This window comes from Acomys minous (assembly GCF_964271855.1).
Source record: "Acomys minous genome assembly, chromosome: 12".
Classification (NCBI taxonomy): domain Eukaryota; kingdom Metazoa; phylum Chordata; class Mammalia; order Rodentia; family Muridae; genus Acomys; species Acomys minous.
Window position 1 is genome coordinate 81,698,981 of NC_140493.1, and position 25,385 is coordinate 81,724,365.

The 25,385-nt window shown below is 44.5% G+C and overlaps 1 protein-coding gene across 1 annotated transcript; it reads right to left on the minus strand.

Moving 5' to 3' along the window:
* Positions 1 to 355: 355 nt before the first annotated feature.
* On the minus strand, positions 356 to 24,800 carry DGKE (diacylglycerol kinase epsilon). Its single transcript, XM_084748732.1, has 11 exons — positions 24,015 to 24,800; positions 19,189 to 19,348; positions 15,336 to 15,455; positions 13,595 to 13,738; positions 12,956 to 13,113; positions 12,245 to 12,296; positions 11,281 to 11,394; positions 7,566 to 7,637; positions 4,685 to 4,812; positions 2,900 to 3,011; positions 356 to 2,557 (listed from the first exon to the last, which is right to left on the minus strand). Exons 1-11 carry the CDS (start codon positions 24,470 to 24,472, stop codon positions 2,378 to 2,380), a joined length of 1,698 nt encoding a protein of 565 aa, XP_084604858.1. The 5' UTR covers positions 24,473 to 24,800; the 3' UTR covers positions 356 to 2,377.
* Positions 24,801 to 25,385: the final 585 nt, after the last annotated feature.

Genomic DNA, 25,385 nt, shown 5'->3' on the forward strand with positions numbered 1-25,385 from the left:
AGGGCAGAAAAAGACAAGAGAGGTGAAAACAGATAAAGAGATGGTTTGCAGTTTTTCCTGAGAATGTGTAAGATTTGTTGCTATGAGTTTAAACAGAACAGAGTGATCTCACGGTGAATCAGTATGTATGTAAAGTACACAGCCCTGGTGGTAAGCTGTCACCGCCTAACGTAACTCGCAAACACCAAGACCTATAAACTGTATTCAAACAAGGCACGTGCCTATCCATTTATCTGGAATGCTGGGTAAACTGGTGCCTAAAAAGGTGAGCTGTATGTGGTAAAACAAAGTGCTGGTATGCTTTCTAATGCGGTGTTGTGTATTGTGAAAGTTACAGAATGGAATATGAGTGAGCTGTATGTGGTAAAACAAAGTGCTGGTATGCTTTCTGATGCGGTGTTGTGTATTGTGAAAGTTACAGAATGGAATATGAGTGAATGCGTATCAGAAAACACCCCGGCGCGTCATAGGAAGGAGACACCAGCCCGCTTCTGCCTGGTGTGTCTCTATAATAGTTACCTAACTATTTTGGTTGACAGCCCAGAATCGACAGTCTGTTTCCACCACAAATGAGTATTGTGAATTACAGGTATAACCTACAGCCAAGTCAACTCAACAGCCTCAGAGAGTGACTGTATGACAGTCTGAGGTTGGATCACTTCACAACTCCCCCAGGCCCTCAGCTGCAGTTGTCCAGAGTTGAGGCGCATGCATAACTAACAAACCTATGGATCATCTTTCCATGGTAGAATTTGGTATCACCCAGGAACAGGTGGAAGAGGTTAATTTAGCAGTGTCAAATTACTTTAGACAATGCACTCAGTAATATATATTATAAGTTGTCCTTTCAAGAACATGGTCTAGGCCTGAGATGACTCAAATTGAAGTTTATAGCAGTTCACTGACTGAAGATTCAAAATAAACCATTAAAAGGGAAATAAATGGTGGTTTTGGGAATAGATTCTAGTCTTTCAGCAATTAGTTTATGCAAGACCAGCAAGTGCAAACATGCCATTTGTCAGAAATACACCCAGTTAGCTGCCCACTGGTGCAGCTGAGTGCAGAGGCAGGCCACTGACAACAGCAGAAGAGCACCCCCTAATGGAGAGCCGGGGAACTGCCTTCAATAAGCACTTGGCAACGGAGACTGGAGGTGCAATGAGACAAAGCTTTGAAACCCCAAGTTCTTCATTATGTGCCCTCCTCTTTACAGTCTGAGGAGTGAGCATAGGTGAGGATATATGTCATGGGAACCAAGAGAGAGTTCTATGTGACTGTGACCAGCAGACTTATGTGAGCACTTCACTAAATAAAGCTGTACAATACAGTGTAAACGCTAAACACGAGCATCATGCCACAAGGTAAATAAATTAAATTAAAAATATATATCTTTCTCACTTTGAAATAAATATAAACATCTTAGCAGAGCTTCCCTCTCTGAGGGTGACGCTGTCAAGAGTCCTGCAGTGATTCACAACACAAGACCACTCAACTTGAAGGCAGTCAGCCTGGATTTTTTTTTTTAAAGTAATTAATTTGACCCAGAAGCTTCACTATGTGTATTTTGTCTCACTGTCAACACTATCTTTTAGTCTAAAGAGAAGATGGAAATTGTAGAGCTTCCAATCCAAAGTTCTCTATATCTTACTTTAGACCCATCCAGCCATATATATATATATATATATATATACACATACACATATACATATATATACATATGTGTGTGTATATATATATATATATAGTTCAATGACAGAGCATTTGTTTAGACTTCCAGAGGACCTAGTTTCAATACCTAGTATTGCCCAAACAAAAACAATTAAAAATTTTTGCATTTCAGCTCAATATGGTCATTAAATACCTGAAGGAATAAAATAGATACAAAAGATTCTACTGTGAAAATTGGAAGTACTGCTTCTCTTTCACTTTTCTCCTCAGGTGCTCCTAGAAACCAGGAAACCGCTTCTGCAGGCGGAAGCCCAGTGTTAACCACAGCAGTCCAAAAAGCAAGTTAATTTTTAACATGTTATGTTGTTACGATATAAAAAACTAAGGGAATGATCTTTTCATCCACATCTTGTCCATGCAGACAGTGAGTACACAGTGCAGAGTGAGCGCCAGTCTTAACACATCCAGCCAGGAGGAGCGTTCCATCCTTGTGAACTTGCTGTGTTTTCTCAGAGTTAGTGAGAAATGATCAGTGTCTCGGTGACAAAAGAGTATGTGCTTGTGGTACTGAAGTCTAGCTGTGGAAATGCTGTTTACAGAGCTCACATACATTATACTAGGAATGAAATGAAGAGCAGAGTGCCAACAGTACTTCCTGTGGACGGCCATGTGTCTCCTGGTTTGGCAGATGCTGCTTCATTCCATCCTTCTACTCAGCTTCCTTTAAGTCCTCTTGATCAGAAGCACTTGAAACATCATCGTCCGTCTGCTCTCCAGAGAAGTACAGCATCAGCGCGTGTGTCTTGTGCGTTATGGTGACGGTGCAGGGTCCTTGGGCCCATGGCTCCCCATCCACTTGCATCGGCATCATGGAGCACTTCAGAATCAGCTGAAGTCAGGAAATAGTTAGAAAGACATCAGTTCTAGACACTACAGGAAGGTGTTCCTAACCACCACTCTCTTTTGTGGGTCCTTAACCTTTGACATTAAAAAAAATTAATCTGAATATACCTTTTTAATAGATTGTTTAGGTATTCTTTTCCAGTGAGCATTTTATTTCTTTAACTGGCTAGCTTCCTGCAAGCCCTGCTATAGGCTATAAAGCTTAGGGTCCACATTGCTTTCTCCATATTAATGCTTGAAAATAGCTGGTTATACTAAGGCTACACAGAAAAACCCTGTCTCGAAAAACCAACAAAAAAGTAGCTGGTTACAGAGCTATGCCACCTACCCGCACTGTATGTGCTTGTCCTATTCGAAAAGGGTTTGCCAGCTTCACCTGGATCTGCGCACAGTGGAAAGACCCGTACACTCCAACGACTTCCAGTAAGCCGTCATCATGTCTAACATTGGAAAAGGAAAATGTGGATTACAGAATGCAGTAAAATCAAATTATCCATGGAAAAACACATACTCTTTTAAATCAAGCAGGCCATCACCGTATTTATTTATTTATTTGATTAAAGGAATGCTGCGCCACCATACCCTACTCTAACTTATTACTAACATATACAGTGTTGCAGGATATTTGATCCCATTGTGAACTACCAAGATTGTGAACTGTAAAACCCTCTTTCTTTGCTGTCGTTGAGCCTTAACACACACCTTTAATCCAAGAACTCTGTGTTTACTATAAACAGGTGACTACGGTGTGGCTCAGACAGCCCTAGGACACACCTTTAACCCAAGAGCTTTGTGTACACAGGATTAATATAGCTAACCATGGGTCAGGAGGTGGAGCAAGACACCAGCTGACAGAGATTATAGAGTAGGAGGCCCTTTGAGTTCAAAGCCCTTTAAGACAGCATGGATAAGCAAAGAGTGAGCAAACTCTTTGGCTTTTAGTTTTTTGGCTTTTCCTCCTGGGCTGAGCTGGCAAGCTTTAGGCTTTGGGCTTTTTTGTTTTCCTTCTGGGATGTTGGCTGAGTAGGAAGGTCAGCTGGGTACTTTCTCCGCCTCACTGAGCTAGTAGGCTTTCACCCCAGCATCTGGCTCCTGAGTGTTTATTAATAAACTTGAATATTTGGGATTTTTACTGTCATTATAACAATAATACAGAAGTAAAAACCTGAGGGAAAAATGAAAGTTTAAAAAGCAAACAAGAGCCAGGCATGGCGACACATGCCTTTATTCCCAGCACTTGGGAAGCAGAGGCAGGTGGATGAGTTCCAGGCCAGTCAGCCTTATCTACAAAGTGAATCCAGGACAGTTAAGGCTACACAGAGAAACCCTGTGGGGTGGGGAGGGGGAAAACAAACAAACTGCTGGGTGTGGTGGCTCACACTAATAATTCCAGCACTCAGGAGGCAGAGGCAGGTGGATTTACAAAGTGAGTCCAGGACAGCCAAGGCTACAACTGAGAAACACTGTCTTGAAAAAACAAAACAAGGGGGCTGGAGAGATGGCTCAGTGGTTAAGAGCCCGACTGCTCTTCCAAAGGACCCAGGTTCAATTCCCAACACCCACATGGCAGACATCACAACTGTCTGTAACTCCAAGATCTGACACCTTCACAAAGACATACATGAAGGCAAAACACTGATGCACATAAAATAAAAATAAATAAATTATTGAAAAGAAAAAACAAAACAAAAACCCCAAAACAAAAAACCAACTCCTCCCAAAGCAAGCAAACCAATAACCGCCTCCCCGTACCCCCCAAATCCTCAAAAACAAAAATAGAAGGCTGGGTACAGTAGTGCATACCTTTAACTCCATTTGGGAGGCAGAGGCTGTGAGTTCAAGGCCAGCCTGATCTATATAGTAAGTTTCAGAACACCAGAGCTACACAGTAAGACGCTGTCTTGAAACAAAACAAAAACCAAAACAACCCAAACCCGAGCGCTCTAAGGGAAAGCGATGAACCCAGACTGTAGCTGTGGTAGCTCAGAACTATAATCTAGTCCCAGGGAGGCTGCAGCAGGAGGGGAGGGCAGAGTTGGATTAACCAGGTTTACACAGTGAGACACTCCCCGCCCCCAAACTGCCCAACCAGCTCCACTGCAAGGGTGCATACCTGGCTAGAGGGTAAGTCTCATCCCCCATGCCTTCCCACAGTCTACAGCCGCCGCCCCAGTAGCCAATGTTCAGAACGATGATGCCTTCCAAGCTGGGCAGTTCAACTCGTTCACCATCCAGTTCTAGCTTTAAAGAAACGTAAGTAGTTAGTTACTACAGGGCACCCTATTTCCACACCCATCCACGGAACTCAAACTTATTAAGCATATTCCTAGATGTGAGACACGCCTGAGGGGAAGACAACTTCCAACCTCAACTCAAGGCAGCCTGGCCTTTCTCTTCAAACAATGGACTTCTGTCTTATTTAGTTTATTCCTGGTGTCTGGAGGTGGTTCCCAGGGGCTACATACCTTTTTTTTTTTTCATTTACACATAGATTTTATTATTTAAATTGTCCCTGTATTTCTGGATGACAATATGTCTACAATTTGAAAAGGAGACAATACTTTAATGATGGAGTGGTGATACTAATCTGACTCAAGCACCAGGGAGAGGACTGAGTGTGGAAAACGAATGAGGTTGGCAAGTCTATACCTCATTTCTTAGATTCCTGTGTGAATTCTTTCATGATTTTGAAGATAACTGCTACATGCATGTTGTTTTTTTTAAAGATTTATTTATTTATTATGTATACAGTGTTCTGCCTGTATGAACACTTACATGCCAGAAGAGGGCACCAGATCACATTATAGATGGTCGTGAGCTGCCATGTGGTTGCTGGGAATTTAACTCAGGACCTTTGGAAGAGCAGTCAGTGTTCTTAACCTCGGTTTTGAGAGTGTCACTGCCTGGCACTTATTACTTTTACTTTTTTTTAAATCTTGGGTTCTGGGGATGGAAGGCCTTCATTTGCACTATAAGCCCATCACCAACTATCCCCTCCACCCTAAGCAGAATGGTTTTTAATCAAGTTATCAACAACGTCCTCTCTGTCTCTGTCTCCTTTGGTTTTTTGAGTCAGAGTTTTCTGTGTATCCCTAGTTGTCCTGGAACTCTCTTTGGATATCAGGCTGTCCTCAAACTCACAGAGATCCATCTGTCTTTGTCTCCCTGAGTGCTGGGATTAAATGCATACACCACCACGCCCTGCATGTGTGTGCAACCCTTCCCAGACACTCATATACATGTAAAATAAGAATAAATAAAAATGCTCCGTATGAAGCTGAGCGTGGTGGGGCATGCCTTTAATCCCAGTACTTGGGAGGCAGAGGAAGGTGGACTGTTGTGAGTTTGAGGCCAGCCTGGTCTACAAAGCAAGTCCAGGACAGCCAAGGCTACAGAGAAACCCTGTCTCAAAAAAAAAAAAAAAAAAAAAAAAAAAGAAAAGAAAAGAAAAAGGAAAGAAAAGAAAAAAGCTCCTCTGCAACCCGTTCTCATCACCCATCTTAGGAGAAAGTAGCATGGGGCCTTACATTCCAGACCAGGAGCCTGGCGCTATCTACACTGTGTTCCCCACAGCCAGTTAGTAGGAAATCAGATGTTGCAGGATATTTGATCTCAGTGTGATCCCTGAGATTGTGAACTGTAAAAACCTGTCTTTTGTTTGGCGTGGTTGAGCCCTCCACACACCTTTAATCCAAGAGCTTTGTGTACACAGGATTTAATAAAGTTAACCCTAGGTCAGGAGGTGGAGCAAGAGGCATGGGACGTGGCCTGGGAGGTAAATGATAGCTTGCGGGGGTAGTTTCTGCTGAGGCCCAGAGCTTAAGGCACATTCAAAATCTAAGAGGTGTCTGTGTCTTTTATTGATATGGTAGCAGGTTAGAAAATAACCACTGTAATAATTACATGGTTAATGGTAAATATTAATAACCCACTTTCTTCAACATCTGTCTGCACGTCTTTAGCCTTGCCTCTTGCCCTCTTCTTCCCTGCAAGCCATGATCGGCACTGAAGCTCTCTTACAAGCATCTGATGCCCAGCACCACACTCAGCACCACCGTCATGGGACCCTTGCAGCTCCTTCCCTGCCCAGCGCCTGCAGAGGCTCTCAGCCACAGGCTTGCTGGATGGGGCTAGGGGACCAGGCTGCTTCCTGATGCTTGTGTTGTCCACTCTTGCCCCAAGGTCGTTATCATTTCTCCCCTTCGTATTTTTCAATACTTTTGGGCTTCTCTAATTAATGTTTCTGTCCTTATTGACCATTATGGAATCTTTCTAGAAGCAAGCAAGATACACATGACTGCTAAAAAACATGAATTCATCTTTTAAATTTTCCTGAGCATTCAGATGAGTCAGCACTGTGTTAAGAACTTTAAATTTGATATCAGTCAGCTTACCAATTAAACAGATTCTGGGAACAAACCTGGGTTCAAGTTGTGACTACTAGTTCCTATGGCTAAGAACTATGTAACTTAGGAAAATTACTAAATTTCAAACAGTTTGGCCATCTCTTGGAATACAGTAATGCTTGCCATACAGAGCTGTAGTGATAATTTAGAGGAATGATGAATATAAAGGAACCTAGTTAAGCAGAGGCTGGAGAGATGGCTCACTGGTTCAGGGCACCTGGTACTCCTATAGAGGACCCAAGTTCAGTTCCCAAGTACACACGAGGCAGCTTGGACAACTGTCCTGAACTCTAGTTCCAGGGGATCTGGTACCCTTTTTGGACCACTAAGGGCACCAGGCACGCAAGTGGTGCTCTTACATATATACAGGCCAAACACACTTATATACATAAAACAAACACACACACACACACACACACACACACACACACACACACACACACACACACACAAAGAACACAGCCAAGTGCCTGGCATACAAACATTCCACATTCATGAACAAAGTATGTTTCCAAAAAATTTAGCTTTTGATAAAGAACTTCAGAATCTAGACAATGCCCAACTTTAGAAAAGACATTAGTATCTTACCTCAATTTTTTTATTCAAGTCTTTACACTCTTGCACTAAACAATCTTTAGTTCCATAGAATAAATAAACAGCCTATGAAAAATAGACAAAAATATGACATTAAAACATTAAGAAGACACTGTAATAATGGCATTAAAACATTAAGAAGACAAGGCCCAGTGTGGTGGCACACGCCTTTAATACCAACACTTGGGAGGCAGAGGCAGGCGGATCTTTGAGTTTGAGGTCAGCCTGGTCTATGGAGTGAGTTCCAGGACCGCATAAAAACCAAAAGAAAAAAGAAATTGGGCTGGGCGTGGTGACACACGCTTTTAATCCCAGCACTCTGGAGGCAGAGCTAGGCAGATTGATGTGAGTTCAAGGCCAGCCTGGTCTACAAAGTGAGTCCAGGACAGCCAAGGCTACACAGAGAGACCCTGTCTTGAAAGACTAAAAAAAAAAAAAAAAAAAAAGAAGAAGGAAAAAAGAAGACATTGTAAGTATGGCATCAAAGCATCAAGAAGACACTTTAAGGGACAGAAGAACAAGGCGCCTCTAGCACTTTCACATTCTTTTAACACCTAGCATTTCTTTTTTCTTCTTCCTCCTCCTCCTCTTTTTTTTCCCCCCCAAGACAGAGTTTCTCTGTGTAGCCTTGGCTGTCCTGGAACTCACTGTGTAGACCAGGCTGGCCTCAAACTCACAGAGATCCACCTGCCTCTGCCTCCCAAGAGCTGGGATTACAGGCGTGCGCCACTGTGCCTGGCTTCAGCATTTCCTTCTACTCTGCATCCGTGGCTGCAGAATTCCAGGTGAACTGTGACCCATGAAGTGCTAGCCTTCCCCTTCTTTCTGGAGATAGGGTCCCTGTCGCCCAGTGTGGCCTAGAATTTGATACTTAGTTTCAATTCCTACTCCTCCTGCCTCTATGTCACCACTCTTGGTTTTATGGGGAGCTGGGGATTGACCCAGGGCTACACGCATACCACACAAGAACTCTACCAACCGAGCACAATTCCTGAACCCTCTTTTTTTTCTCTGATAGGGTCCTGCTATGTAGTTCAGAGTGGCCTTGAATTGATAGTAGTTCTTCTGCCTCTGGTGTCCCATTCTGTTACAGATACAGACTCCTCCTCTTTAGCATGTGACAGTAAAACCCATCACTGTGGTTTAAATAGTCTGTCTCACAGAGGCGATGTGGAATATGGCTGGGATGGTCTGTGATTAAATAGCATTTCCTTCTCATTAGTCCAAAGGCACATGTTATAAGACTATGTTGGACAAAGAAGATCCTACCTTCTCCTCGTACTCCAGGTGACTTAAGGAAAATACATATACATCTAGCAAATGTTGTATAGACACTTTTGAGTATAGAAGGGTTGATAAAAACACTGAAGTTGCCAACTCTTCACTGACTTAGTTAACATTATTTTAAAAAAGATTTGTTTTTATTTTACGTGTATGGGTGTTTTGCCTGAATGTACGTCTGTGCACCACATGTGTGCTTGGTACCTGTAGAAATCAAAGAGGACACCTAATTCTCTGGAACTGGAGTTAGAGAGGGAAGTGGGTTGTCACATGGGTGTTGCGAATCAAACCCTGGTCCTCTGCAAGAGCGGTCCTCTGCAAGAGCATCCAGTGCCCTTAACCACTAAGCCACCTCTCCAGCCCCATGTTCTCTTAATAACATTATTAATAAAAGGGAACCAGTGTCTGTGAAAGAGTGTTCTCCCTGAATATTGTGTGGTAATTCTTTGCATCTATTGGATCCTGTAATGGTTGCTGCTACAATGGCTTTTTTTTTTCTTCTCGAAACAGGGTTTTTCTGTGTGGCCTTGGCTGTCCTGGACTCACTTTGTAGACCAGGCTGGCCTCGAACTCACAGCGATCCGCCTGCCTCTGCCTCCCGAGTGCTGGGATTAAAGGCGTGCACTACCACGCCCGGCTTTACAATGGCTTTTTAAAGTTACCAGTTCCAAGACTGATTACTGGGATTCAAAGAGAGATTTAAAAAATGGCCTGTGTGATTAGTGACAGCAAACATATTAGCAGAGGCCAATCAAGAGGTGGGCAAATTGAGAACCACAGTTTTACAAAATAGAGCTACTAGAGATTTTTTTTTTGTTGATCAAGCATAATCTTGGTTGCCAACAATTTCCTGCCAAGTGTTGCTTTAATGTGTCAGATTTCTCTCATACTATCAATGATGGATTGATGATAAACAAACATCTCTCAAGTGACCTTGGAATAAGCATCATGGTTAAGATGCCTTCCCCTTTCCCTGGTCCTCTGCTCACAATGTTGTGCTTATCAATAATAGCAAGACAAGACATGCAGACAGGGCATTCGACCGTAGCCTCTGGATTACAGCCACAATTTTGTCTTTAAAAAAATAAAAAAAGGAGCTGTAGGGGGCACAGAGGTCTTTCCACTCAGATTTGCACACAGGATTGTTCCTTCTGCCCAGAAGCCTGGAACTTTCTGGCCTGGTGACCTTTGCACTATCTGTGTGGCTGAAGATTTTTCAGCACCAGATCCTCCCCAAGACCCTTATGGTAAGCTTGTTTTCCTCAGTCAACCCACAGAACCTATCTTTAGGATTTTACAAGGAGTTTGGATGGAGTAACAGCTGATCTGCATTTGGCTTACTTATTTGTCTGCTTTGACAAATTGAGTTAAGTATCACAGAAAAGCTTTCACCAAATTGTGCTGTGTTTAAATACGACTAAAAGACCACTAGGGGGCAAGACACCTGAAGTCTGAGCCACCACTGGCTACTGAGTCATGCTGAGCTGACCTGCCTTCGTGCTCCCAGAAGCTCATCACTCAGCTGTCCATAAAAGTCACAAAGACATTCCCCACCCTCTGCAACCTACTATGAAATTTCAATGATTTGTAAAATAGAAATAGGGACACAACTAATTTGCACTTATTTTTCACAGCCAAAAGCCACAACAATCAAACAAACCCTAAACAGAGCCAGGCATGGTGAAGCACAGCAGCAGCAGCGGCAGCAGATGGGTCCCTGAAAGTTACAGGCCAGCCTAGTCTACTTAGCAAATGTCAGGGCGGCATCCGGGACTCTTGTCTCAAGACAAAACAAAACAAAAACTAATAACAACAACAAACCAAACAAAAAACCCAGCAAACATACAAACAAACAAAAACTGAAACAATATCTCCAACAAAGGAGTCCGCTATGCTCGGAACTGGAGTGGTGATGGTGTCGTGAGCCATGGGTAACAAATGGCCCTTTCCTCACTTCATCTGCCTTGTGAGGCCTCCTAAGGCAACAAATTTTATTTTCCCTAGAATTTCTTTCTGCTATTTAAGATAAACTTCAACATGTGCCAATTACCTTCCATCTAAGTAAAACATCTCCACTTCTAGTTTTTTTTTTGTTTGTTTGTTTGTTTTTCCTGAGACAGGGTTTCTCTGTGTAGCATTGGCTGTCCTGGACTCACTTTGTAGACCAGGCTGGCCTCGAACTCAGTGATCTGCCTGAGTTAAAGGCGTGCACCACCACGCCCACGCCCGGCACTCCACTTCTAGTTTTTAAGCTCTTGTTATTGTTAACAAAATATATTTACATATCTTAATTAGAAATCCAATACACAGTAGAACACATGCCTCCATAAATCAGTGATCTGAATCTAAGAGTGCTAAATATAATTGAAGTGTTGGTTTTTACTGTACCTTCGGTGATAAGCAGGAAATGTTATTTTATCCCACACACCTTGTTAAGGATTCTGCTGGAGAATAGAGATGGCGCCTTCTCACGGTGAGCGTGAAAATTGAGAGCCATGAGGGCATCGGGTCCAATAGAGAAGTAGTTGTTCATTGTGAACTCCTGGAGAGAGGAAGGAGGGTGACTCTACCAGCTGTGCCACACACAGGTCAGTCCCAGTCTGTGCTCTGTATTTACTGTCACACATTGCCTGCTGAAGCCACAGGCTGAGAATTCCAGAGCCACTCCTACTTTCTATCTCGCTTGCACATCCTACCTCAGAACTTCCCATCTGGAATGGCTCGATTCTATATGCAGGCTTCTGGGATCCTGTTGTCCTCAAGGCTCTCCTTGGGTCTCTGAACTATGGTCACACTGTCTTCAGGATCTTTCTTAAAATACTGATTGGGACTGTAGGTAGCTCAGTGGCAGGGTACGTGGGCAGCATGTGTGAGATCCTGACTTTGATTCTCAGTAAACTCACAGAGCTCCATGGGATTACAGGCGTGCACCACTGGTCCTGGCTCAAATATTCTCTATTATCTCTGTATTATTTGCTATTTGCTGACATGCTTACCTCTGTGTGGGAAACCCTGCGTTTCTTTGCTGACCCAAATTAACCTGATCTGCCAGGCCAGGACTAAGTGTCCTTGAGCAATATTTTCTTCTATAGCACATTTATAGTCCAGCTTGGGGCCTGGAGATGTGGCTCAGTGGGAGGGTAATAATCTAGCACTTCCCAAAACACAAGCCAGTGGGGGGAAAATGAAACCAAACCCAGCAGGGGTTAGTGAGGAAGCAGCATTTGGGTGTTCTTCCGCTCTGGACCCAGCTCCCTTCAGATAACAGGCCTCTCCGTCCATGTGTGCTCCCCCCAACCCCCCACCCCCGTGCCCCCCCAGCCTGGAGTCATGTACTGCAGACACCGTGTGCCTTTGCTGAAGTGCTTACGGCTGAAGCCCTAGAAACATACCTTGGGTTTTCTTAAATTGTAGTATCCTTTATTTGTTACTTGCACTTTCCATCTAAAAAACAGAAGTTTAAAAAAAAAAAGAAGAAAGTACTTTTTACCAAAAAAACCTGTATTCTAGATAGCCTGGCAGACGAAAATTTCTATTTTAACAAATGCTATTTTAAAGCATCTGAGAACATATTTACACCCAAGTAAGTGTTCAAATTTTGGCATAATTTATAACTGAACCATTTATAATACCACGACTAAGATACCAGCACCTGTCATAAGCACAACAAATATAGTTCTTTTTTTTTTTTTTTTTTTTTTTTGGTTATTTTTTTTTGAGACAGGGTTTCTCTGTATAGCCTTGGCTGTCCTGGACTTGCTTTGTAGACCAAGCTGGCCTCGAACTCACAGCAATCTGCCTGCCTCTGCCTCCTGAGTGCTGGGATTAAATGTGTGCACCACCATGCCCAGCTCAGTTCTTTTAATTTAAATTACATTTAACTTGGTTTTGGTTTCTTGAGACAAGATCTCAATTCTATGGCCCAGGCTGGCCTCAGACTCATCCCAATTCTCTCCTGCCTCAGTCTCCCAAGGGCTGGGATTACAGGTATGAGTCATCATGCCTGGGCAACTTCATTAAATTCTATAGCTACACACATCTTCATATATATGAAAAATATCCCCAAGCTCAAATGACAGACTTGCTAGCACAGCCTAGCTTACCTGTCCAGTTTGATTCCATCTGCTTCCATTACATTTCTCAAGACCTGTTCAACCGGGATTTCTCCAGCATAGCCTGTTCCCCAACCCAGGGTATTGGACAGATCATTGCCTGTTCCCAGAGGTAAGACCGCCACCTGTGGAATGTATTTTTCTTGTCCCTAGAATACAGAAGATGTACTGCAGATTTTTTCCTTTAGATTATCTGGAGCATAATGATATTTTGTGAAATGTAAAGACTAAAGCAACAAAGACACAAACATAACAACTGTAGGTTGTCTTAACCACTAATCAGTGTCTTATTCCTAACTACCCAAATTTGCTTCATCTTTTTTTTTTTTTTTTTTTTTTTTGGTTTTTCGAGACAGGGTTTCTCTGTGTAAGCTTGGCTGTCCTGGAACTCACTGTGTAGACCAGGCTGGCCTCAAACTCACATCGATCTGCCTGCTTCTGCCTCCCAAGTGCTGGGATTAAAAGCATGCACTACCACGCCTGACTGGCTTCATCTTCTAATAGTCACCTGCTAATTTTATTCTTTGGGGGTGGGGGGAGTGCTAGGGACTGAAGCCACATATGCTAAGCAGGCGCTCTACTACGGAGCCAAACCATTAGCCCCATGCAGTAGGTGCAAAAGCTGGGTACCTTAATCTTCATCTCATCAACTGCATCGAGGACCCAGCCCACAGTCCCGTCCCCTCCACAAACAAGGACTCGAACTGAGTGGTAAGGAAGAAGCGTGCAGAGCTGCAGGGCTTTGATCGGAGGCGTTTTAGTTACATCAAACACCTAAAAGTGAAAGGGCAAGAAAAAATTATTTTGCCTAACACTGCCCTTTGCCTGCCGATGACTGAACTCTAGAAGAACAGAGGTGTAGCTGAGCAGCAGTACTGGCTATTATGTATTTTCCTTTTACAGTGCCTCAGAGACAAGCCCAGACCTCCTGTTCACTGTGGCTCACCCTGTACACTGACCTACGCAGGAGGAACCGGCCTGATTCTACCGCCCAGGACACTGAGGCCTGGGAGTCAAGTCAGCGGCCTGTGACTCTGCAGATGCTGAAAGACAATTCAAACTAAGACTACAACTCCATTTTGACTCCTTTTTATTCACATCAAACTAAAGTGTGCTAAGCTTATCTTTAGCTAGTGTTCCGTATTTCACGACTTAAAAACAGAACAAAACAACACTAGTGCAAATTTCTAGAAAATAATTTTGACAAATACACAGTGACCTAAAGTGTAAGGACTCTGAATATCTGTAAGTATTTACTGACACAGGAAAATACTTAGGAGACTAATGCTGTCTGTACTGGTGGCTTCTGTGGGACAGTTTATAGTAATCCAAGTGCAGGGGCAGTCTCAACTTCCAACAGTAGGAAACTCGATAAATCACCGCATATCTTTTAAATGACTTTGGTTGCCAGTTTTATAATTACAAAGTTATATTGCAATAGCAAAAAATATTTACATCATTGAGGAAATGCAAATTTATGCATCTTACTGTTAGGACTAAATCTGGGCTCTCAGTGCTAGACAATTGCTTTATCATTGGGTTACTGATCCAGTACTAAAGATGTAAAACGCATAAACTGGAAGGAAAAAAAGCAATTACATTTCTGACAGCTACAAAGTAGATTGTTATCTAGCATATACATATAATCTTATTTTTTAAAATGTGCTTTTAAGAGAGGATCTTACTGTGTAGTCCAGGCTGGCCTTGAACTCAGAGATACACCTGTCTCTGCCTCCTGTGTACTGGGACTATGGTGTTACATCACTACACCTAGACAGGCACATTCTTTTTTTTGTTGTTGTTTTTTGTTTTTCGAGACAGGGTTTCTCTATGTTATCTTGGCTGTCCTGGACTTGCTTTGTAGATCAGGTAGGCCTCGAACTCAGTGATCCGCCTACCTCTGCCTCCTGAGTGCTGGGATTAAAAGCATGAGCCATCACGCCTGGCTGCATATTCTATTTTAATGGCATGCCTGACCCATTTAAAAAATTCAAGGTATAATTTACTTATCAAAAATTTCTCTCTGAGCCTGGCCTGGTGGCTCCATGAGTACTCTATGAGTCCACAGTTTACTTATCCACTGAGCAGGCCATGCACAGTCAAGCTGTTCCACTTTGAGGCAATTATGGAAAATGCTGCCATCAAACATTTGCACCCATCCCTGTGTGACCTAAGGCTTGATATCCCTTGAAACAGAATTGATAGATAGTATAGTTTTTGTTTTACTTTACATTTGAAGGGCTTGAGTCTGTTATATTCTTTCCTATGACTAGGTAGTGATTTAAAGCATCTATAATCATTACATTTTATGGAAATAAAAGCTAAGACCAAGGCAGGCAATGCAGAAAGGACGGTTTTTCTCTTTAGTTACCTGGACTGGATTCAATAGGATCCTAAACTCTCCCAACAGTCCTTCTCCCATGTTGGTTCCACTCCGAGAGTTGGCCAGGATTATTAATGGGGTCCATTGCTTTCCAAACTTAGAAGCTAGCTGAAAAGGAACATGAAACAAACAAACAAACAAACAAACAAACAAACAGGATTAGTGTCTGAGACATAAAGCTTTCTTTAGTAACGATGGTTCTGTAATTGGTCTTTTGAGAGTCTCACTGCATTGCCTTGGCTGGCCTGGAACTCACAGAGATCAACCTGTCCTCGCCCCCCAAGTGCTGGGATGAAAGGTGTTCCAGCAACAAGAGGCTACCTTTTTTACTGAGCTAGGGTCTTCTGATGGGTCATGGGCTTGTCAGTTACGCTAGGCTGGCTAGCCTTGAGCCCCAGGAGCTCTGCCCTTTGCTGGCAGGACTATACATAGATGCTGCCATGCTCAGCCTTTGACACAGATGCTGAGAACAAGTCCTCATGCTTACACGTCAAGTACTCACTTCCTCAGTCGCCACTGCACTCTTTTCACATTACCCTTTTAAAGAAATCAAATTTAATCACCTTCTCCCCCTTTTTTGAGACAGGGTTTCTCTGTGTATCCTTGGTTGTCCTAGAACTTACTCTGTAGACCAGGCTGGCCTCAAACTCAGAAGCCCACCTGCCTCTGCCTCCCAAGTGATGGGATTAAAGGTGTACGCCACTACCACCTGCTAAATTTTATCAATCTTTAATATATTTAAAATTTATTTTTGTGTGCATGACTGTTTTGTCTACATGTACATGCATCATGAGTATGCAGTGTCCTCAGAAACCAGAGGGCATCAGATCTCCTGGGACTGGAGTTACAGACAGTTGTGAGCTGCCATGTGGGTGCTGAGAATTAAACCTGGGCCCTCTGAAGAGCCTGTGCTCTTTACTGCTGAGCCCTCTCTCCAGCCCCTTTAGCATCCTTTAAACAGTATTTTCATAGGGCTCTTGCAGTGTTGTCCCCAGAACCCGCTTCAAGTAGCTCACAACTGCCTCTCAGAAGACAGCTAGAGGTCCTTTAAATATGAACATCCAGGCATGTCCTAGATGAATTCCGACTAATACTTAGAGGCTGGTGAGACAGCTTAGCAGGTAAAAATACTTATCACCAAGCCTAATACCTCAGTTCACTCCCTGGAGCCTACCTGGTATAAAGGACCAACTCCCACAAGTTAACCTCTGACCTCATCTCATGCGCAATGGCACATGTATACCCTCCATGAAATAAGTAAATGTGATAAGCACTTAAAAATATTTTATTTTCAGTTTCATTTTTTTGTGTGTGATACTCATGTGTGAGTGCATACATACACACACACACTCATGGAAAAAAATTAAAGGAACTCATTAATAAAGCAATCAAAGTCATCACATAATTTACCACACAATTGTTGTGTTCAAATACTTAAAACATTACGTAGGTTGAGTATACCTTATCAGAAATGCTTGAGCCAGAAGTGTCCTGTGCCCTGCCGCCCATAGGCCCTATTGTATCATTTTACTCTTTCATACATGTGTATGGCATATCTGGTCCTTCCTCCCACAGAAGTGTCCTGTGTCCCTTGTCCTCCATAGGCCTATGGTATCATTTTATTCTTTCATACATGTGTATGAGTATCTGGTTCTCCCTCCCACTTCCTTTCCATCCTTAAAATCACCCCATCCCCAGCCATATACAAACCTCTTCCCTCTATTTACTAATTTTGGTTTTGTTTAGTGTCCCATAGACCTTAATCAGGGGTACCTGTGTGATCCTGAATTTGAACCTAACCATCAGAGCCGGGTGGGCTCCCCAGTGGATAGACAAACAGATAGCATTTCTTCCCCTCTACTGAACTGTTATCAGCAGATTAGCAGCATGAGGTAGGCTGTCCTCCCGGCCCCTGGATGTCTGGTGTAGAGGATGTTTAATCTAGCAACAGGGTCCTCTGATCACATCCAAAGACCTTCTAGATCTGGAATGCAGACGTGCCATTAGCACATACCTTTAATCCCAAACAATGAAGGTAAAGTTAGTTTGTAGAAGGAAGCACTAATGTTTGAAAGTGATGTTTAAAAGTGACGTTTAATTGAGAGGCAGACAAAGTGACAAATCAGAGGAAGATTTGACAGAATAAATAGGATACGCCCAACTTTCAGGAGAACAACACAAGAAAGAGAGGCGACTTCAGAGGGACAGAGAGAAGGCAGTCTGACCAGGACAGTTGTATGAGACAGGTTGCAGAGAGAGAGAGAGAGAGAACAAGTTACACATAAGTGAAGACAGAATGGAGCCAGAAGATTAGAACATCCTGCCAAAGTTAGTATAAGGCCAAGCAGGGCAGTTCAGTCAGAAGCTCAGAGAAGCCAGTGTGAATCAGTCAGCTGGAAGACTGAGTTTGAGCCAGAATAGCTGAGCTGAACCAGCCAGCTAGAGTTCAGAAAGAACTAGAAAGGGTGAGCTTACTCAGTAATAAGTCTCAGAGGCTGAAAACATTCTAGGCCTAGATTAGACTGTACAGAGGCTAGAAGCTTCCAGGACTAGGCTTATGTTAGCAAATGGAGGCAGTAAGCTTCTGAGACAACAATTACTTCTGGTGAATAAAAGTTACTTTTATATCCTGGAACTAGCTCTGTAGACTAGGCTGGCCCCCTAACTGGGAGACGCACTTGCTTCTGCCTCCCTAGTATTCTCTATTATCTCTTTTAGCCACTGACAGACTGGACTTAGATTTTCTGTGATCTCTTTGTTTTCCTTTTCTGGAAGGCTTGGCTGTTTGTGACTCCTAGTCTTTTCCTTTGTTCTTTTTGAGACAGGGTCTCACAGAGATCTGTCTGCCTCCTGAGGACTGTGATTAAAGGATCTCTTATTACTTTATATGTATGGGTGTTTTGGCTGCATTTATGCCTGTGTACCATATGAAAGCAATGCCTAAGCCGGGCATGGTGGCACACACCTTTAATCCCAGCACTTGGATCCCTGTGAGTTCAAGGCCAGCCTGGTCTACAGAGTGAGTAGGACAGCTGAGGCTACACAGTGAAACGCTGTCTCAAAAAACCAAAACAAACGAAGCAATGCCTAGCATCCCAAAGGGGCACTACATCCCTTCATACTGGACTTATGGCTGGATCTAACTCCTTACGTGAGCACTGGGAGTTGAATCCTGGTCCCCTGGAAGAGCAGCCAATGCTCTTAACCGCTGAGCCATCTCTCCAGCCCCTGGTTCTTAGGTTTGCTTTGTTTTGTTTTGTTTTTTGAGACAGGGTTTCTCTGTGTAGCCTTGGCTGTCCTGGACTAACTTTGTAGACCAGGCTGGCCTCGAACTCATAGTGATCCGCCTGCCTCTGCCTTCCGAGTGCTGGGATTAAAGGCGTGTGCCACCGCTGCCCAGCTAAAATTTTTTTGGGGGGGAGGGGTTTGGTTTCTCTGTGTAGCCCTGGCTGTCCTGGAACTAACTCACTCTGAAGTTCATGCTGGCCTTGAACTCAGAGATCCATCTGCCTCTGTCTCCAAAGTGCTGGGATTAAAGGTGTGTACCACCACGGCCTGGCTTGGTTCTTAGTTTTTAAGACCAGACTTTGCGAAACATTCTAGAACTTGCTATATAGACTATGCTGGCCTTAATTTTTTGATCCTGCTGCCTTTTACCTCCCAAGTGATGCTATTAAAGTTGTGTGCCATCATACTGGGCATTGGGCAGAGTTTTGTGACTTACCTTTATAACCCTTAACCTCTTATTTACTTAATTCCCACTTTCTCAGATACACAGAATTAAGGAAACATTTTACTTGCCATCTTTAAGTGAATAAATTTATAAAAAATAACTAATTACCGCTTCATAATCTGTTTTTTTGTCTTTACGCATCTGGTTAATGGAAGTTAAATAACCCGGCGGGATGATGAGATTTCTGAATTCTCCAAAATCACACTTTTCATTCTTTAAGCTACTTTTCATGCATTCATCATGGACTGTTTTCTGGCACCAAATGCACCTGAGGAAAGAAGACACCGCTGTCAATTAATTTTAAACCAGTGTTCCTAATCCAAAACCCACATTCTGTGGGAAGTTAAAATAGCGCATCCCCACACAAATAAGTGTAATGAGTTTGACAAAAATGTACTACTTATGATAATTTTAAAAATAATAGCGCCGGGCATGGTGGCGCACGCCTTTAATCCCAGCACTCGGGAGGCAGAGGCAGGCGGATCGCTGTGAGTTTGAGGCCAGCCTGATCTACAAAGTGAGTCCAGGATGGCCAAGGCTCCACAGAGAAACCCTGTCTCGAAAAACAAAAAAAAACAAAAAAAACAAAAACAAAAACAAAAACAAAAAAAAAGGAACTTCTTGCTGCAATATTGTACCGTGGCGACACCTGAAGGTACACCATGCCCTCTACCCCCACTCCCTGCACACAAGGTCAATCTAGAACAGCTGTACACATTAGTAGTGTGTGTGCTTTAGCTGAAACCTGTTTATGACATCTGTGGTTCCTCAGGTCTGGTCTGGAAACCTTTCAACTTGTATGTGGAAAGCAAAACATCCCATTTCTTTTAGGAGCTGATAAATAGCTCCATGTCTGCTTCTGAAACAAAGACAGGACGTGTGCATTCAGATTTGCCTCTGTACTGGGTGCCGGTGTCAACAATAGGCAGGGAATAGTGCTGGCGAGACTCAGGCTTTCTATTATTAATCTGCTAAGCTATTTAATCCACTCACAGTAAGACACATCTGACTGAGCAAACGCAGGCCATCAGAGAAGGACAGAATTAACTACTTTTAAAAGGAGGGAATGAACACTTTCCTGCTGGATGTTAACTCGTGGCCTTCTATTTTAAAGGTGTTTTGGATGTTGAGATGTGTCAAGTAATTACTGCTGTTTCCTCAAGAGTTCTATTGATGGCTAAAACCAGATACCTGTATAACGTGTAAAGGACAGTATAACATAGCTCACGACATTTATAAACCCTGGCCTTTAACTTCAGAAACTGTAACAGATGGTTACACAGTTGATGTAAATATTCCATCTACTGGTGGCCTACAGCTAATTACTATTTGATTGCACCAGTGCATATAATATCATTGTTTTTGAGAGAAGATCCTGCTATTTGGTCCTCTGGTCTTGAGCTCCTAATCCTAATGACTCAGGCTCCAGAGTGCTGGGATTATAGATGGCCAAACCTGGCTTGGGAAAAAAAAAATTCGGTGCTGGAATGCAACCCAGGACCTGTTCATGCTATTCAAATAATTCAAATATTCTATTTCCTACCCACCTACACCATAGCCTAGCTCATTCTAGATTAGTATCGTATATTCCCCCCATAGTATCACATTTATTTGTGGGGAAGAGGGTCAACTCTCACCACTGATTTTTAAGCCGAGCAAGACTATGAGACTCTGATGTCCTTGACTCCTTGGCTTCACACCTGCACAGCCAATCAGATTTGGCATGTAAACTGTTCCCACCACGGAGACAAGCACAGGGGACACGTTTGAGGAGTCACAGTTTCCCACTCAGAAAGCGCTGTTTTTGTTTGTTTGAGACAGGGTTTCTCTGTGTAACAGAGCCCTGGCTGTCCCGGACTCACTGTGTAGACTAGGCTGGCTTTGAACTCACAGACATCCTGCGGCCTCTGCCTTCCAAGTGCCGGGATTAAAGGCGTGGGCCACCACTGCCTGGCTTTAGGAAAGTGCTGATCTTGAAACAAAACAAAAATGAAAAAGAAACACACACACATACACAAACACACACACATCTGGCAAAATAAAACAACAAACCCCCTATAGTGTTGAAAAACAAGGGCAGGGGCTAGGGAGATGGCTCAGCAGTTGAGAGCATTTGTTACTCTTGCAGAGAACCTGGCTGGGCTCTCAGCAACCATGAGGTGGCTCAAAAAGCACCTACAGCTCTACTTCTAGGGGAATCTGACACCCTCCTCTGACCTGTGGGCACCCCAGGCATGCACGTGGCACACAGACACACATGTAGGCGGAACCCCAGTACACATAAAATAGTAAAAGACCCCCCCAAAACAAACAAACAAGCAAACCAAAAACCAAACCAAACCAACAAAAACCAAAACCAAGGGCAGAGCCTTGGCTTAGCCTCCTGGCACAGGCTTACACGATTGTGGCCTCATAAAAGAGAATCACAGCCTAAGAGCAGTACATTGTTACTGGACATAACCGGCAAGGGATGCTCACGAAGTGTTCATAATAATTTCTTCTGGGAAGAAAAGACTCAGGTGGAAAGGGCATGAACTTCTAATCCTGTTATTTTTGTGTATGTTACTTAAGTTTCTTAAAACTACAATATATTCATGAATTTCTTTACTACGTTGTTTTGTTTTTGGAGACAGGGTATCTCTGTGTAGCCCTGGCTGTCCTGGACTCACTTTTATCTACCTACTTACCTATCCTCTAATGAATCGCAATGTGTTAGAGGGGCATTCCACAGCACATCTGTGGAGGTCAGAGGAAAACTTCTGGACTCTGTCCTTCCACCATGTGGGCCTAGGACAGGCTCAACTCAGGTGGTAAAACTTGGTGGCAGCAGTCTACCCACTGAGCCATCTTGATGGCCCTGTCATTAGGTTTTGGTAACTGCATACACTTTCATTTACCCAGAAATCTCTTTTATTGTCAGTTATTTAAAAAATGCATCAGTTTGTTTGTTTGTTTATTTATAGTTAGTCTCTTGTATCCCAGTCTGGCCTTGAGTTCTGTAGCCAAGAGTAACTGCAAATTTCTGACCCTTCCCATGTGGGTGCTTTGAATTGAACCTGGGTCCTCTGGAAGAGTAACCAGTACAACTGCTGAGCCACCTCTCCAGGCCCAAATACAAGAAATTATTTTTTGTTTGTTTTGTCTTTTAAGACAAGGTCTCACTATGGCTGTCCTGGAACTCACTATGTAGACCAGGCTGGCCTTGCACTCTCCCAGATCCGCCTGCCTCTGCCTCCTGAGTGCTGGGATTAAAGGCGTGCACCAAGCCCAGCATCTGGCATCATTATTAATAGTGTTCTCTTTTGCTCTCAGTGTGTCCCAGCAGGGACGATAAGTGCACACATAGTAAGATGGAGAGATTGATCAATACTTAAGAGTATGTACTACTGTTCTCCCAGAGGACCCTCTGATTCCCAACACCCATGATGGGGAGCTCACAACCACCTACAACGTCAGCTCCAGGGCAGGCTGACGCCCTCTTGTGGCCTCTGTGGGGATCTGCACTCACATACAGATGCCAACAATGCCCGCCCCACTAGCTTCAGCGCTAGTACCACCTTTCTGTTCAGCTCTTCAAAGTGTGTGTGGGAGTTTCTATTTGCCAGAAATAAAACCTCTGACAAGCCTCTGACAAAACTAGGTGTTAGAAATTTTAGGAACTAGTGCTATTTTATCTTTAATTTTCTCAAGTGTGAAACAAGTGAGAATAGATGATCTGTAACACCGGCCCCCCCACCCCCCAGAACACAGAAGCCCATTTCAGACAGCATTCCACAACGCAAAACTCGTTGTGTGGCTTCAAAATACACACTGAATAATGAATTTTGCATTGTGGGATGTGTATATTGAGGCCATGAAAATATTCTTTTTGTTTGTTTGTTTTTGTTTTTTGAGACAGGGTTTCTCTGTGTAGCCTTGGCTGTCTTGGACTCGCTTTGTAGACCAGGCTAGCTTTGAACTCACATCGATCCGCTTGCCTCTGCCTCCTGAGTGCTGGGATTAAATGCATGCACCACCACCCCCCGGCTCACGAAAATATCCTTAAGTTTAGCTAAGGTGACTGACTCATCTGCGACATTAGTCCTGAAAGATATGACAACAGAAATATTCCTTTCAGGGCTGGTGAGATGGCCCAACAGAATGATGGGTTAGAACCACGGGACTCATGCAGCAGAAGGGAGCTCAGGCCATAAAGTTCTGTCTTAGACCCCCCCCCACCCCCCCACCCCTTGCCACCACGCGTACAACTCCATTGCAAACGCACCTCCCTCCTATAAACAAACAGAGGGAAAACATAAGAAATACTCCTTTCCTATCCATAGTGTCAAATACGTCACTATGACCCCAACACCTTGTGTTAGCAAAAGAAATGGAAGAGCACAGCTTTGGGGTGACCCTTGTTTTCACTGTTCCAGACTAAGTACCCATCGGTTTTGTGACTGACATACTTTGTGTGCCCTTCATTTTTCCTTATATAAAATGGGGTGCTATAGAGTAGCCACGAGGCAGGCAGCACTTAAGACGCCTAGCAGGGGTGAAAAAGTAGGGGGTGGTGGTTGTGGAGTTCAGTAGGCGGCAGAGGGCTTGAATAACGTGTTCACGGCCTTTGGGTTGGATCCCCAGCACCTCATGAACTGGTTCTGGTGGTTCTGGGGTGTAATCTCAGCTCTGGGGAGGTGAAGGCAGAAGAATCAGAAGTTCAAGGTCATCCTCTGCTCTCCAGTGAGTTTGAGGCAGCCTGGGCTACACAAGAGACCCTGTCTCAGAAAGGAAAAACAAAAAACAAAAAACAAAAAACAACCTCAAATGAGAACCACCATGAAAGCCTGGGATGCCTTTGAGTGAGTGGCTTAAATCATTTGCTGAGTTGAGATGAATTTAGGTCTCACGACTCACTGTTTTGCAATCCTGCCTCCCACAGGGCCGTCCCATACCTGTAATCGCAGAGTTTAGGCTGGCTGCCACACTGCTGCCTGCAGACTACACAGTAAGTGCACAGGGGCACATTGCCGCGGATCCAGTGGTGGGGCATGGCATCCGTGGCCCTGTGGTCGTTCTTGAGCATGATCTCCTTGCACGGGAAGCGCTTGTCCGCCTTCTTGAGGCAGCCCTCGTCCACGCGGAGCCCGCAGCAGTCGCAGAAGGCTCCCTGCAGGATGTGCTGCGCGCACACGCAGCAGTAGGTGGGGTGGCTGAACAGGTCGGTGTCACGCCAGCCGTGCTTGCTCTTGCGGAAGATGTCCCTGCGGTGCAGCTGCCGGCGCGACCGCTGTAGGCTACACCAGAAGGTGATGAATACCGGCAGCAGCACGGAGCACAGCGTCCACAGGACCAAGTGGCCATCGGGGAGCAGGCTCTGGGCGGGTGGGCCGGACCGCCGGTCCCCCTCCATCTTCCCAGGCCGGGCGTGGCCTAGGGCGCTGCAGGGTCCAGCGGGCTCGCCTTAGGACTCACTGCGTGGGGTTGCGGCTCGTCTTCGCAGCGCGCGCGCGCGAGCGCGGCCTCGGCCCCCGAGGAAGGCGCAGGAAGCACCCGTGGGCTCAGTCCAGCACAGGCCCGGCTCGCGGCCACCAAGGCTCGCAACGGCCGTCGCGCGGGGGGGGGGGGGGCCTCGCCCCTCTCGCGAGGTCTCTGGAGACCCCGGTCCGTTCACGTGGCCCTGGGTTCTACCCGAAGCCAAACCTGCGGCCTCCGTCCTACCCTCACGCCCCGAGATCTGCGTGGGATGAGAGGCAGCGCTCGCGGTGTGCACCTGCGCAGTCCACACGCCGGCCGGCCGGCCGCTCCGCGAGGGATGAGCGGAGCCTGACGCGACCAGAGCATGGGCGGGGCCAGGTAGGACAAGGCCTATGGCGGCCCATTCCGCTGGTGGGCGGGGTTAAAGAAAGGCGGGTCCTGAGCGGATACAACCATTTATAGGCGGGGTCAAGTGGAAGGGGGGGAGGGGGAGACTAGTGGAGGGGGCGTGGTTTCGGGAAATCAGGGGCGGAGTAATGCGGATATTAGTGTGCAAGGTTGACCGGCCTATGTTCAGAACCAAAGGAAGTTCTACCGTAAGCGACTTATAGCATTTGACTTTGAGCCTGACTCCCTTTCTCACTGATGGAGGGAGTGGCATGATAGTGCGTTATTACTCTTTCAAAAGTGTTTCATTCTGAAAGACATAAGTCAAAGATTGCTAAAAGTGACCAATGTTCTTGCTCTCTGTCTGTATTTATTTATTTCTATATTGGTGCTGGGGACCCAGCAGTTCAACCCAGAGGTTCAACATGCTAGCCAACACTACACTGAGCTACCCTAATCTT

Excerpts from the sequence above, each read along its gene's own strand:
- DGKE (XM_084748732.1), bottom strand. The coding sequence starts at position 24,472 with ATGGAGGGGGACCGGCGGTCCGGCCCACCCGCCCAGAGCCTGCTCCCC. Across the intron at positions 13,114-13,594 it reads TTGATGAGATGAAGATTAAG|GGACAAGAAAAATACATTCC; the intron begins GTACCCAGCTTT and ends TCTGTATTCTAG. Across the intron at positions 4,813-7,565 it reads ACTTGAATAAAAAAATTGAG|CTAGAACTGGATGGTGAACG; the intron begins GTAAGATACTAA and ends GTTTCTTTAAAG.